Source organism: Magallana gigas, chromosome 9, assembly GCF_963853765.1.
Source record: "Magallana gigas chromosome 9, xbMagGiga1.1, whole genome shotgun sequence".
NCBI classification, from domain to species: Eukaryota; Metazoa; Mollusca; class Bivalvia; order Ostreida; family Ostreidae; genus Magallana; species Magallana gigas.
In genome coordinates, this window is record NC_088861.1 from 40849537 (window position 1) to 40864669 (window position 15133).

General features: G+C 31.9%; 1 protein-coding gene across 1 annotated transcript; it reads left to right on the forward strand.

Annotated features, from left to right (window-relative positions):
• Positions 1 to 1683: 1683 nt before the first annotated feature.
• On the forward strand, positions 1684 to 14710 carry LOC117691782 (uncharacterized). Its single transcript, XM_066071797.1, has 2 exons — positions 1684 to 1750; positions 12826 to 14710. The coding sequence occupies exon 2, from the start codon at positions 12828 to 12830 to the stop codon at positions 14088 to 14090; it is 1263 nt and encodes a 420-aa protein (XP_065927869.1). The 5' UTR covers positions 1684 to 1750; positions 12826 to 12827; the 3' UTR covers positions 14091 to 14710.
• The last annotated feature ends 423 nt before the right edge of the window (positions 14711 to 15133 follow it).

The window sequence follows — 15133 nt, forward strand, 5'->3', positions numbered from 1 at the left end:
AGATATGGGGCATGCATGCTGCAAATGATATAGAAAAAGTGCATTTAGAATATATTAAATTTGTGTTAAGTGTGAAGAGAAATACAAACACTGCAATTGTATATTTTGAAACTGGGAGGCTACCTATGAAAACTATACGAATGTTTAGAATATTCAAATTTTGGTTCAAATTGTTACAAAGTCAGAATTGTATTTTGCAGTCCTGTTACAAAATGCTGTATGATGACTGTGAATCGTCTTTGGCACCTGCTGAAAATTGGGTTACTGTAATTAAAAATAAACTTTTTGAAATAGGTTTAGGACATATATGGTATGAACAGGAGTATATACATTGTGCAACCTATTTTCCTTTAATTAAGCAAAGAATCATTGATCACTTTACTCAACATCTTGTAGAACAGATTAATTCCTCATCTCGATGTTATTTTTACAAGCATATTATTGACCAGTTTTCATTACAATATTATTTAACAAAATCAATACCTTCTACATATAAGAAACAAATTACAAGAAATAGATTGTCATCTCATAGACTTGCAATTGAAAGTGGACGACACACTAATGTACCAAAAGAAAGACACTTATGTAAATTTTGTTCAGATATTGAAGATGAATTCCATTTTGTTTTGAAATGTCAGCAGTATAGAGAAATCCGAGTAAAATATATTAAGAAATATTATTGGAAAAAAACTTCTGTATACAAATTTATATAATCATTCAGTGTTCAAAATTTTAAAGAACTGTGTAATTTGGGGAAGTATCTCAAATTACCTTTCAATAATCATAATAATTAAGAAAAATTCTCTGGTTTTTTCGCCTGTTAGTAAAATTTTATTTTATATATATTGTTAATGTACTTTACATGTACATGTACATGTACCATACTATTATTTCAATATTGCTATTAATAATATGTAATAACCTATGCCATAAGATGTATGTCTTGTGCAAATAAAGATTGAATGAATGAATGATTACAAATTACTTGTACACGTATATTTAAAAATTACGAATTACTTGGACATGTATATTTAATAATTAAAAATGACTTGTACATTTATTTTAAAACATGGTTTGTTTTTTTTTTATATTAGGATTGGATAAAGAAATAGTTGAAGAGTAGTTAATTAGAGTTTGGTTTTAATATTCCGTGTATATTTCAAAATAGGTAATGATAATTATGTATAGGTATAATTTCCATTTTACATGTAAATGGACCTTTACATTTTGAAATATTATAAAAAAATAATAATGTGAAACATTGTTATGTTTTGTGTTCCTGGATGGTTACCTGTTACATTTTATTATTGTTTCAATTATGGAGTACTACGTTTTCATCAAAAGATAGAAGCACAGACTTATAGATATTACTGGCACTTGTTTTGTCAGATGTTGACGTTGTAAATTTTAAACATAACAAATATTTATGATAAGACACCCTACAGTACTCGTTCATTTGGTATCCATCCGACCTTAAAGTTACCCTTAATCTTATCAATAAAAGATCATACATTGATATTTGTATACACTTTATTTGAGGTGGGGGGATTACATTATGATAGTGTATTGAATGTGGATGTTTATTTAGAACGTAAGTGATAACAATTGGGTCAGTCTATCAACATAATTGAACCTCGATCGTTGGAAAATTATCTAATTATGTCAGTTTTCGTTGATAACTTTTCTTGCAAACAACTTAATAGGCTGGGTCGTCAAAATGATTTCCATCAGATCAACCTTCAACATGCAGGTATGTTTTGTTACTCTAAAAGAAATATTAGATACAGAAAAAATTCTCTAGATTTTAGCTTTTAAGTATTTGTCATTACCTCTATTCAAAACTGTTCATCTTAAAGAGATCAATACAGTCTAAAATGGCAACAATCATCCATCCCTCTTGCAAACATTGCTTTCAATAAAATGTTTACAATAAATGACTGCCGAGGATCCCGGAGTACTTAACATTGCAAATAAAAATCGCAGATGCGGAGTCACCCTTTGTTACTTACTAAAAACTATTTATTGTTTAATACATAATTGCACAACTGTACGGAAAATGCTGATAGAAATGTTTGATTACTTCATATACAACTAGCAAAACTTTTGAGGAATATTTCATTTATGACAATCATGTTTACATGTAATCGTTTGATAAAGAAAGTGGATATTATTCTAATACGATAACTATTACAGGGGACTTGGTATCTTCTTGTTAAATTAAAGAAAATCTTTTAGATTAAATTTCTTAAACTAATTATTACATGTAATTTATTACCCAGTTAAATTTACAAAAATAACAACTTAATAAATACCCATCACATTCAATGTCCAATACGAAAACGACCAGATAGAATAAGTATATAGATCATTATGATAGGATCACATTGTTGACAGTTTGCATATAGACAAATAGTTTCGCGCTGAAAACCCTTAAAATACTAGAAAAAAATTAAAAACATTTTGGTGATTTAGTTATTAAACCTTTATTATCAGATTATTCAAAGATGCACAAATCAATTATCTTGTTTCTGATAACTAAGTTTTGGATCGGTTATATAAAGATTTAGGGCAAATTAACAATGTCAGGTTATATGTATACATATTCTTTCTTATATATTATATCTATTACGCAAAAGGCCCAGCCACTCTGTTCATTTTTATTTAATTCAAACATGAGGGTTGTGTATGTACAAACCAGAGTATAATTTTCTGTTCTATAGTTTAAAATCTATATGCCAATCCTTACAATAAAAAATTATTCAGAGCTATTAAAACAAGTAAGAAAATTTAAGTTTGATTCACTTTTGTTTGAAATTTATCAAAATCATGATTTATTTCCTACAATTCCTATAATTAAAAATGACCGATATCATAGGTACAACGATCTAATCATTTATAAGCATTTATCTATTTATGCAATCACATTCACAATTTTTAATCGCGGGCTAGGACTTGGATGTATCTATACTTAATCTGAATTAAAACAATTGAATATATATGAGTACCTTTTTTTCTGTAATGATTAAGTAAAATGTAATTATTTTTTTAAAATTCAACTAACTTTGTTTATTCTTTTTTAGCAAAATGATGGTATAACTTATAATAATGCTACACCGGGTGATGGAATGTCATTCAGTTTTGTAGGTATTATCTAATGGGCTGAAACAGGTAACTGAGAGGCTAAGATATGCATTTCATTCACTCCCCAAATGACATTTTCCATCACTATCAATAGGATGTTATCTGCCTCTGAGCTCATTAAATATGAACTGAAATTTATTTAGTTATTTTACAACGATTTACAAATAAGTTCGACAACTTAGCTCGAGGGGTTCATTGATGCGGAAAAAAGCGGGAGTACCCCGAAAAACCAACGTGTCAAAGCGGGCGACCGCCAAACCCTGTCACATACAATCACTGTCGATTACGGGGATCGAACTCGGGTCGCAGGGGTGAAAAGCGAGTGCATTGTCCACTGCGGTGCTTCGACACTGAATAACTCTACGCCTTCTTCACTTAGTCAAAAGTACTTAATATTTAGATTGTTTAAATACACTTTCCCATTTTTAAAAAATGATTAATAGTGAGAAAAATACAAATTGTTTACGTGTTTTTTGAAATTCGATTAGTAAGTAAGTAAGTAAGTAAGTAAATATTTTATTATAGTGACATGTGTATGTCATAAGTATAGTACAACAATACAATATTAATAGAATCATTCATTATTACGAGTGTGGGATAGTGAAATTCCACCGAGGGGACAAGATTCACGGTCTAGGACGAGGCTTTGCCGAGTCCTAGACCGTGAATCTTGGCCCCGAGGTGGAATTTCACTATCCCACACGAGTATATAATGAATGATTATTTTTCTCGCATTATATTACCTTAAAAAATGATGTTTGACAACTTTCTGTTATGACGTTCAAAAGATTACTTTCAGTTTATTCCTCCGCGTGCTTCAAACAGTGCAAGTCAAAATGAGAGCATACGACAGTTTTTTAATTTAAAATATGATAAATTGTAATTAATTAAGCAACACAATTACTTAATGGATAATCTCAATGCACCATTTTGCATTTCCCTACAGCAGACAACGTTTGTTTATGTTTTAAAACGGCGTAGTAATACACAGTGTAAGACAGAAAAATCTCACACTGCTGTCTCACACCGGACAAACCGATCTCACACCGGTGATAATGCGAGAATATACACTATCGAATTACACCCGGCCCATTGGACCTATATGTCACTTTGAAATCTTATAATATACAAATATACATTTCTGAGCGCATGAGTTTACTTTGATTTGTACAGATAACTTTGTCTAACTGAATTAATCAAATTGAGATATTTGGCAGTCTGTCTTTGATTATTTTTCATAATGATATTTAAATTGACAGTTTCATCTAGATTTTTTTCTAAGTTTATACAATGAAAGAAAGAGATTCTATTATTTTCATAAAATTTGCATTGAAACATAAAATGTTTTTCATCTTCAATCGAATTGCTTTTACACAGAACACAATAACGTTCTTGAAGAGGTTCATTTCGATTACGACCAGTTTCGACTCCTAGAGGAAGGATTCCACATCTAAATTGTGCCATCCGAGACCGTTCCTGTATGGTTATGTTCATCGTTACATAGGGTTCTAATTGGACGTTTTGTTTAAACGTTACGTATGTCCTAAGTTTCGGTAGAGACCTTGTTTTCGATTTCAATTCGTCTTCATAGTATTTAAATAATTTAGATTTCACCTCGTTTATATTACAAATACGGATAAAAAACAAAATAGGAACACAAATTATGTACGTACATGTTACTATCATCGTAGCCAACATGCATAATCGTATAAGGTACCCAATTTACATACACGAGGATACATTATGTACACTGAATACTAATACATTAAGTGGAGTGTAACACATCTAATCCACTCATTACTGTAGAATTATCATTACTCGTGGGACACTTATGTTCTAAAGTGACCAACTTCGTGGGTAACCATTGTCAACTAATTTATTACACCCCCTTGAAAGTATATACAAGCCTTTTTTTAATACTAACGAAATAAGGTTCCCACTAAGCGGCACAGTTTTGAATACCCACGAAAATTGACCCCACAAATATAAATGATCCCACAGTAGGTCAATTATGCAATGCAATCATATCGATTACAAAATTGTAAGTTACATAAATATTAATTAATATTTAATTAATAAAGCGTTATTTGTGACGGGTGACAAAAAGAAGTTGTGTTCGTTCTTCGAATCTTGTTTTGAAAAGGTAAAAAAAAATAGATATTTAACAATGGAAGATAAAGTTAATTTTCTTTAATTGTGACTGTACAAAAATAAACGTCCTTCATTTACACTAAAGAGCAGTTTTACATAGGAAATGTTTATGCTAGCTTAAAGACATGTATAAGAAACTAAAGTACCCTATCTGAGGGGCAATTAAAATACTCTCTGAAATCTTTTATATATATTAATAATAAGTTAGGATATGTAAAACAAAATTTGTTTGTAAGGTTGTTTTATTATCTTATAAAAAAGGTTCCAACATACATCATTAACAAGTCTGTAAAAATATGAAAGTACCTTCCACAATATTTTCAAATCATTTCAATAAAATCAGATTTTTTTTTATTGTGATTTTATGTTTCATAATGGTAATTAAAACAAGAATACTAAGATAGTGTTGTGTTGTAAGAATATGTGAATGCAGCAATAAAAGACAACAACTGTCTTGTAATAAACGCAGTTCCTCGTGTATCGTCCCTTATCCCAAGAGGACAAATATCAAATGCTTTTTTAAAGCTTGATATGACAAAAATGGCAGATTGCAAAAACTTTATAGTAAACTTATGGTACGGTCACACTCAAAATGGTTGGACCTTTACAACAGTTTTTTTTTATTGAAATATTTTTTGTTATATGATAATTAAAGAGATATTTTAATTCTGATCAGGTGCAATTCTAAACTATTTTTTTTTATTTCACTTTACTTATTTTGTTTCCACTTTGAAGCAATATAATCAGAATGACTATAACAAAGCGTTTTCTTCATCTATTTCAAGGACATAACATTGAACAAAGGGCTTCATACAACAGTGCACTGTGTCAGCCTGATGTTAGGGGGCTCAGGAAAATGGTGGGCACAAGAAGCGGCAGAGGAAGTACCCCGGCTCCCAACAACAGAGCCAAATTTATCTCTGGTCTCTCTGTAAGGGTTTCCTTTGAATCAGAGATAACTGTAAAAAGGAATACTTATTATTGCATAGCACATATATATTACAGTTTGGATGTACACTGTTGTAACGGTTTTAAGAAATTGATGTACCATCTCCACCAGCGTTGTAAAATAACTAAAGATCGATATATCAATTTCTTACCACAAATTGCACAAATCAGATATATAGTTGTACATAAGAAATAATGATGAGATTTTACATTTCGGCCTTAGTCTTGTTCTAAAATCACCCTCACAATATTTTCCTTCATGCCGAGGAAACACTTCCAATCGCCATTCTGGCAATCATTGCGGTAACTGCATTGTACATTCGATTCACAATCATCTAAATCAGTACAATTAATGGATATTATTTTACTGAACAGGATGTGTTGTACTTTGAAAAAAAAAAAGAAGAGAAAATATATGTTACCGAGACATGAAGGTGGCCCGTAGGTTTCCGCAGGGCATACACATTTTCCATATTCTTACTAAGTGAACACACATTACGTTTTGCACTCGTTGTGGTCGGTTCTCCGAAATCATTACACTCGCCTAAATTCAGTTAATCTGCGACGTGAAAAAGTAATAAAATTTGTTACAATAAGCTAATTTAAAATTGACATTACCCGCCACTCTCTCTCTCTCTCTCTCTCTCTCTCTCTCTCTCTCTCTCTCTCTCTCTCTCTCTCTCTCTCTCTCTGATACTTACCCAAACATCCATGGCGCTTTTAGCAGTGGTATATGGAAGAGGAAAATCGTAAAAATCATTTTTCACAATTAGCTGCGCAATTGTCATTTTCGCCACAGTTGGTATCGTGATTACCGTAATCCTTCTCAGAAGTCATCGTTTAACAAACAAATAAAATTGTATCTCCTCATGAAGGAGACAATCAAGAAAAACTGTCTGCCTAGCACACTTGTCGTCTTTTTGCAGGTACATGAAGTACGGTATTAATCAACAACAGCTATTATATACGACCAAAAATACCATGTAGGCAGAGAAGTAAATATGTTTTAAATTACAAACATTTAGGGTTTGGCGAATTGAAATTTGGTCTTGATACCCTTAATGTTAGCAAAAGAAAAATGGCAAAGAATATTTAATTTACAAAATACATCTGTTCAAAACTTCTCTTTAATGTATCTTTGATGCATTTGAGGATTTTCATAGTTTATATACTTTATTGAATAAAGACACCCTAATTTGTAATGAATATTAACGGAACATTTTTGCAACACCTGCACTTCTCAAATGCAGAGTAATAAGATGTATGTTTGCCTTATATTTCAATTTTAGTTTGCTACACAAGTAAGTCTTGCTAATATTATCTTATAACTAAATCTTTACAGTATCTGGGTTAGAGAGTGCATGAGAATCCTTACCTGGATACGTAGGGATTATCACGGTCCGATAACTTTATCATTAGTTCAAATTACTTCATAGTTTAAAAATCATACTTAACTTGATATGAGATGCATAGGTATTGAGACAAATAGATAACTGGGTGATCCACGAAAGATTACTCTCAATTACCTCCATTAGTCTCATATACATGTACAATTTAGAGTTATCGTTCCTGGTTAATAATTTGCACAATCATGTGCAACAACCAGCTTCCTTTTTTGGACTTCGCCTTCAAGCAAATAGTTTGATCATTCCGATTCCCAACGATCAGGAATTATCTATCCTTCAACCTAACCAAGTACTAACACAGTTCGTAAGTTAACTTTGTAGAAAACATCACTGCCTCCAATCCAGCGGCCTCAAGATTGGGAGGTGGCCAGAGAAAACAGCCGCAACCCCAGCCTGGTTCGTCCACCTCTGAGGCCCCTGCACAACCGAAATACCGGTGCCAGATGCCACCTGTCAAAACACAAACAGTTAAATCCCGCAACTTTAGGTACCACAGAACTTGCACACGTTATGTCACAATGTGACTCTCTTGCAAAACGTATTAATCCGCTTGAAGTGTACAATTCAACGTCATTTTTCAAAACAATATAGTCTTATTTTCTGAACACGGTTATAGATGCAAAAAATTCAACCATAACTAATAAATTCAATAAAACAAAAGTGTTTAATACATGTACCTCCCAGAAAGTTTCGAGTCTCTTTTACGTCCAGAGGGTGCTTCTACTTTACTGATCAAATGGTAAAAAATACTTTAATTGATGAAATTGATAAACCACTTGCAAGTTGCAAACATATGTATTCTTTTGCAAATTCCACTCTTTATGCAACTTCTTTTGGAAAAACATAATTGAACATTTGCCCAATGTATGTATGTACCATACATACCGTGACAAAAGGGATGCCGAACATTTTAACAATACATTCAAATAGTGTATACCTTGAAGACGATATAATTAAAAAACAATTAAAAAAGATTTTTATAGTCTCATGTCAAATTCAATCCCGCATTGCAGCCTCGTCCTACCCCAGGGATCATTTATTGAACATACTTAGAATTAAACTCTCAGAGGATGGTTTCAAATTGATTCTGGAATCCGATAAAATAAAATCCATATTTGCTGTACCCCGATTAAGAAACAATTAATATAAATCAGAAATGTCACAATAATTTTAAAATTACTGGCGTTACTGTTCTATCAGAGAATTAAATTTTTGACAACGGAATTTTCAATAGTTTAAATCAAAAGATTGTATTTTTTACGCGCTGCACTTGCACCAAAGGTATATGACAACAAAACCCGAAAAACCTTGCTGTGATATTATGACTTGAATATTAGCCTGATAAAGTCATCTCAGGTGTAACGACGAATATTGACCCGGGTTGAAAATTGACCCGGGGTCATTTTTTCAACATTGAATATTGGTCCGGGGGGTCATTTATCAACGTTGAAAATTGAGACCAAAGTCGTGAAATTTATACCCGGCGTCATTTTTCAACGGTATGAGATAGATTTTTCTCAACTCTGATGACCTCGACACGTTGAAAATTGATCCTGTTGAGAATTGACCCCAACCTCAGAGTTTTGATCTGAACTGGAACTTACTCTACACGGTTTAAATGTACAATCATGCATATATCTGAAAATTTCAGTTATAAAATTTTCATACTTTCCGATACATATGCGGACGTGGCTGATTTCTTTTAGGTTGATATGTACGATTTATCATTTAATTTTGAGACTGAAAATATGATATTCATTTATTTTTACAATACTCTGTACGTAAATAAAGCTAAGAAGGTGACAGTTTCCTTCGGAATGGAACAGGCGAGTCGGGCTAGAATACTTTTTAACATAGAATTGACTTTCATTCCCTCGTGTGACAGAATTTAAACTTGTGTCTTTCCACAAATTTATTTAAAAATTAAATTTGTTGTTATGACTACTTCAGTAATAACAACAAATTTAATTTTTAAATAAATTTGTGGAAAGACACTTGTCATAATCTCTGATAAATATATCTAACAAATATATAGCCCGTTATCGTTACTTTTCAGGCAATCCAACAGAGCTCTATTCGACAAGCACCTGACGAATATTTCTCTAATTATTGAAAATATATAACCTCTATACACTTTTATTTGGTAAAGGGTATGTATATCTATATAAAGACAAAAAGATATAACGTCAGGTGTCTGTGCTTAATTTGAAGTAGAATATTTCCCTGACAAAATAATAAATGAATAATATTCTTATCCTTTTATATATACATGTATATTATACATACATATACAGCATATACATATTTACACTTCTTTTTTTTACGACTTTACAATTTTTCATATACTTGCCAGATTAAATTTGAAGCACCATCAAATTTTCTTATGTGACATTAAATTTACTTATGTGACATAAAAAGTAATTTGAAATATCCTTTTAAGAAGCACATGATCACGGTTATGGTCAACTTTTATTTACCCGATTTTAATGTAAAAATGCATCAGTAAGGCTTTATTAATAGTAAACCAAAATTTGAGTGTCAGCTGCATGTCGGGATATCAGCGAGATACAGATCTCAAAATTCTTTATTATGTAAACATACAATATCAAAAGGAAAGCAAAATTCTGCTCATATTTTATATTCAAGCGATAAGTACAAGTAGTACCGTAGTTGGGGCCCTGGTCTCACAACCTTACATAATATTGCATAATATATGATTCAAGCTTAGGGCACTCAATTTACTACATAACATGTACATTTGATTTCATATGGAGTAAAGTTAAAACAATCAAATCTTTATATAGTAAATCATTCAATTTGTTTAAATAGATGTACTGACGATTTCTAGATCAGTTTATAAATTTCATGAGATTGTTAAAGATTACCACTGATCTGAGAGAAACATTGAAGACAAAGAAGTTTGGGAAACGTCATATGGATTGTAAATAAATCTGCAACGAACGCCACTTTATTAAAACTATAAAAAGTGTGTTCTCAAAGATTAAGTAAATTTGTTCAGCGTATGTTTTGTATCTTAGGTATGTAAATAATATTAATTTGATAGTAATTTAAAAAAAAAAACTATTTAACAAGGCGAGTTGTTCTCAAGTATTTATAAAGGTCAGCCAAAATTGTGAAGTTTTAAGCGAAATAAGAGATCAAATTTAATTGTCAAGTAAAATAGACAAAGCTTGCATTATGTTTTTGTTTACAGATATTGTACATGTATATATACTGTTACAGCTAGCTTATATGTTTTTTTTATATTTTAAATTTTCAAGCGTAGTTAACATGACACGAGCTTTTGACTTTGGTGATAAAAATTAGAAATAATTAATGTCCGAAATTAGGCATTTGTCTAATGAATCGTAAATAAATTCTTTTGTCTACTCGTCCCATTAAATCGAAATTTAAATGAAATCTATTAAGTCTCAAGGTATTTGGACGATCATCAAAATACACAGACCTGTGAAAAAAAGTGGAATTGAAACCGATGAAAGGAAAAAATCTAAGGTATTTTCATTGGCATAATGTCATTTTTCACTCGAACAAAACAATTATTTACGGAGATTTATAATGGGAAATGATGAAATCTTTTCCTGATTCTTCTAGTTTCTTTTTCGTTTTTTGCTATAGATATAATGAACATTCTCTAAGCCTACTTAATTTAGGAAACCCCTTGTTCAATCCGCTCTTTCCTTTAGTTCAATACATGTACTATAGGTGCTAAATTTAGAAAGCTGCTTTATTGCAAGACTATTGAAAGAGGAGGAAATTCCAGCATTTATATTAAGAACAATAACAAAAGTTGCGCAACACGAATAAACAATCGTCGCTATGGTGTATTCATTGATAAGCCATTGAAATATATCGCCACTCTCCATAGCACCAACTTTCAGTATGGACTAATCTGACACAAAGCACATATCGGTAAGGTTTTTTATCTAAAAAGTTGTTTCTTTTTTTTCTGACAAATTCAAATCTTATGATGGATCTCTCTCTCTCTCTCTCTCTCTCTCTCTCTCTCTCTCTCTCTCTCTCTCTCTCTCTCTCTCTCTCTCTCTCTCTCATGTGTGAGACACTTATGAGTCGCACTCTAGTACAAAGAGTTAGATTAACCTTACTGTCTTCAATTTTAGGAAACTTTAGAAAAAAAGAACTTTAAATTAAATGATGCAATGATTTACACATCAGTTTTATTTTTAATAAGTGTCCGGTGCCCATTTTATAAAATAAAACACAAGACGTCAGACGTGGTTTTTTTCTACTTTGGATTCGTCACTAGCTTCAACATCGGTAAATCAACACATAATGATATAGATAAAACGTCATTGTTATAATTCAATATATCGATTATGCACTTTATCTTGCACTGCTCGATACTGATTATAGATGTAGGACTTGGAATTAATCAGTCCATGTTAATTCAATTTTAGCTACAGATAATAGCGGTATGTGTTTTAAAAACCGATATAGAAAAAACATTAGAGTTTATCGATCTTTGTTTTGTTTAATTGGGTTGGGGGCATTGCAAAGTAAAAATATTAACCTGCTGGTGCAGAGTTTCTTTTTTAAGATAAATAAAATTGTCACAGATAGTCGAGCGTATAAAAATACTTTTGAAAATAAAATTCTTCAAGAGTTTTGTTTTAGTAGAATTTGCATATTCCTAATCTTTGTTTTAAATTGAACTTAGTTTAATCATTAAGAATAACAGTGCCAGTGATATCTCTCTATGCATGTTAATACATGTAACATGTATATGTATATGATTTGTACCTATAAAAAAACCGGTACGCATGCATTTCGCTTCCTTAAACATTTTTTTTCATCATAATTATGTCAATATATTAGGGTTTTTGTATATAGTGAGACGATACGAAATCAGGTGTGACCAGTTAAATTCGTTTAAAGGTAAACAACACACTGGTAAAATTGCAGGTGATTGAACAATAGATTACATCTGTTTACATTATATGACTATAAACCCTTGTATCGTACATGCTTTTCATATACAATCCTTTGACACACTTAGATAACGATAAGGTCAGTCATCTGTTTAGAACCATTGACATTTTTTCTCTTTTATTCGACAAAAAATACGTCGTATTAAAGACAAAAGAAGATTAAAGATTTCTTATTCTGAAGAAAAGAACCACCATTTACTTTATTTCATCAGGGATGGATCAAATATCAATGGAAGGATTAGGAAAAGAACTACAAAAGCTTTTCGCCGGCGGCACCCCTGATGATTACGTAAAATGTGCCGCAAAGAAATTAACTGACTTAACAGGAACTGACGTCGCAGACGTTTTCCAGAAGCTAGCATATGGAGTTGATATACTGTCTAAATTGACTGGATGTTCTACTGTACCCGTATTATCGTTTACACTTTCCTTGTCAGCTCTGTCTTCGATGTTCAAGAAAATAGGATCAAATCTAAAGTCTGCTGATGCCCCTGTAGAAGAAGATAGTATTTCTGTAGCATTAGAACGCTATGGAAATTCAGAGTTAACAGCAGAAGCAGCTAGTTTAGTTGATTTGCTTTTTTTTGTCAATGCTTATTTGGGTGAGATTAACGAACAAGCCCACGAAAGTGTTGTTAACAGACTGGAAGACAAATTTCCGACCAACGACATAGTGAAGTTCATGGGCAAACTGAAAGCGAAAACGCACAAACTACTGACGACGTCGGATCCACATTCTGCTCGTCGGGCTTCGGTCTATGTGAATCTGTATTTCCGTCTGGCAAATCTTCGTACATTAGTGTTGTGGCAAATTGTCTGCATTAAACAGCGAAGCAACTATGATCAACAAAGTACTCGAGGGGTTCTCGCCATGATAAATGAAGGTAAAAAATCAGACATGGATGTCATCAGATATGTAACGGAAACAAGTTTCCAAAAAGCAGTGTTTCATACAATATTCCACCCGACAGAAAACGAAAATTTCATGAATTTTATTTGCATTCATAGAATACAAATTCCAAGCTTAGGACATGATAAAAAGTTCTGTCGTCGGAAACATTTCATTCGCTCTTCAAAATTGCCGGACAATAGATTTGAAATGATGTCACCTAATAGGGATTTTATTGGTGGAAGCCAAAACTCGTCTTTTGCTTGTAAATTTTATTTGGAACCGGTGCGAAATCGGAAGTTGGACGGTATATTTTACATGAGATCAGTGAAGTGGTCAGACTCCTACGTTTCTATGGACAAAGATGGAAAGTGTGTTTCTGTTTCAGACAAACCGGGGTCCGAAGGGCAATGGAAGGTCGTCCGTTTGGGCAACGAAGAGCTCCTGCCGCAGTTCTTATTTTCCACCCTTAAATGGCCCTGTAAATTTCTGTTCTTGAAATCCTGTTGGAGAACCTTTTCTATAGAGGGCACGGAAAATTTGAAAGCATCGAAGGAAAGCTGTTTATGGGAAATTCTTGACCTATAGACACCCATAGAATTTGTTTTAATCATAAAGGGATTACTTGGCATTATTTATTATCGCTCATCGTTTGCAAAGATTAGAATATCTGCAAATGGAAAGGATACCAAAGATTATACTGATATACATGTCTTTGTCGTGTGTTCTAGGAGTTTCAGATTCGTGAGAGTTACATAATAAAGGTTGTACCTATATAATGTAATTACTGTGAGTAAACGTTTGAAAATATGTTAACAGCGATCTGATTTGAAAATCAATTTGAGATGTAAATTTATATTATATTTTGATAAAGCTAAAGAGACAAGCTTGATAATCGTTTGCTGTTTGCATTTTATGTCTTAAACTTGATCATTTAATTTTTATGTCCCAAACTTTTCTTTCCTGAGATACTTTGTTAATATTGTTATAATGTATATGTGTTAAAAATGTATACTAGTGGGGTGTGGTAATATAACTAGAGCTTCGAGTGGCATCAAAAATGATAGCAAAGAAGTAAATACTTATTGTAAATGTTGTCTGAATGTGTTAAAATGATTCAACATGAGTTAATTTAATGCTTTGATTGCGTTAATAGAAACATTTTTGTATATTTCTGGTTCAGACTTAATTAAAACATATAAAAATTACACACTTTATCTCTCTCACAAGTATTTTTGGTTTTATGACAGCACGGGAAACGGTTGTGTTAAGAGCTTATCATGTAATCGAACATTACTTAAACGTAATTCATAATGTCAACGGTTGTTGCAAAATTGTTTGAAATTTTTCTTCTGGTGCATTAGCTTAATTAAACAGAATTTAAAATATTCTATATGCAATTTGTTTATTTCTATAGCCAAGAAAAAAATATATCACATATTAACAATATATCCTTTATAGAGATAAGCAGTGCCATTTCATTGTCTTTAAAAATTGGAATACATTATGTGATAGGTTGCTAAAAATAGTTTCTAAAACAAAATTTAGTTCCATATTAATGAAATGAATGCACATATGAGAGTCAAGGATGACTTATTTTAGTTGGACTACACTTCCAATCAAACTCTTGA

Coding starts and splice junctions, on each gene's coding strand:
- LOC117691782 (XM_066071797.1), top strand. CDS start 12,828: ATGGATCAAATATCAATGGAAGGATTAGGAAAAGAACTACAAAAGCTT.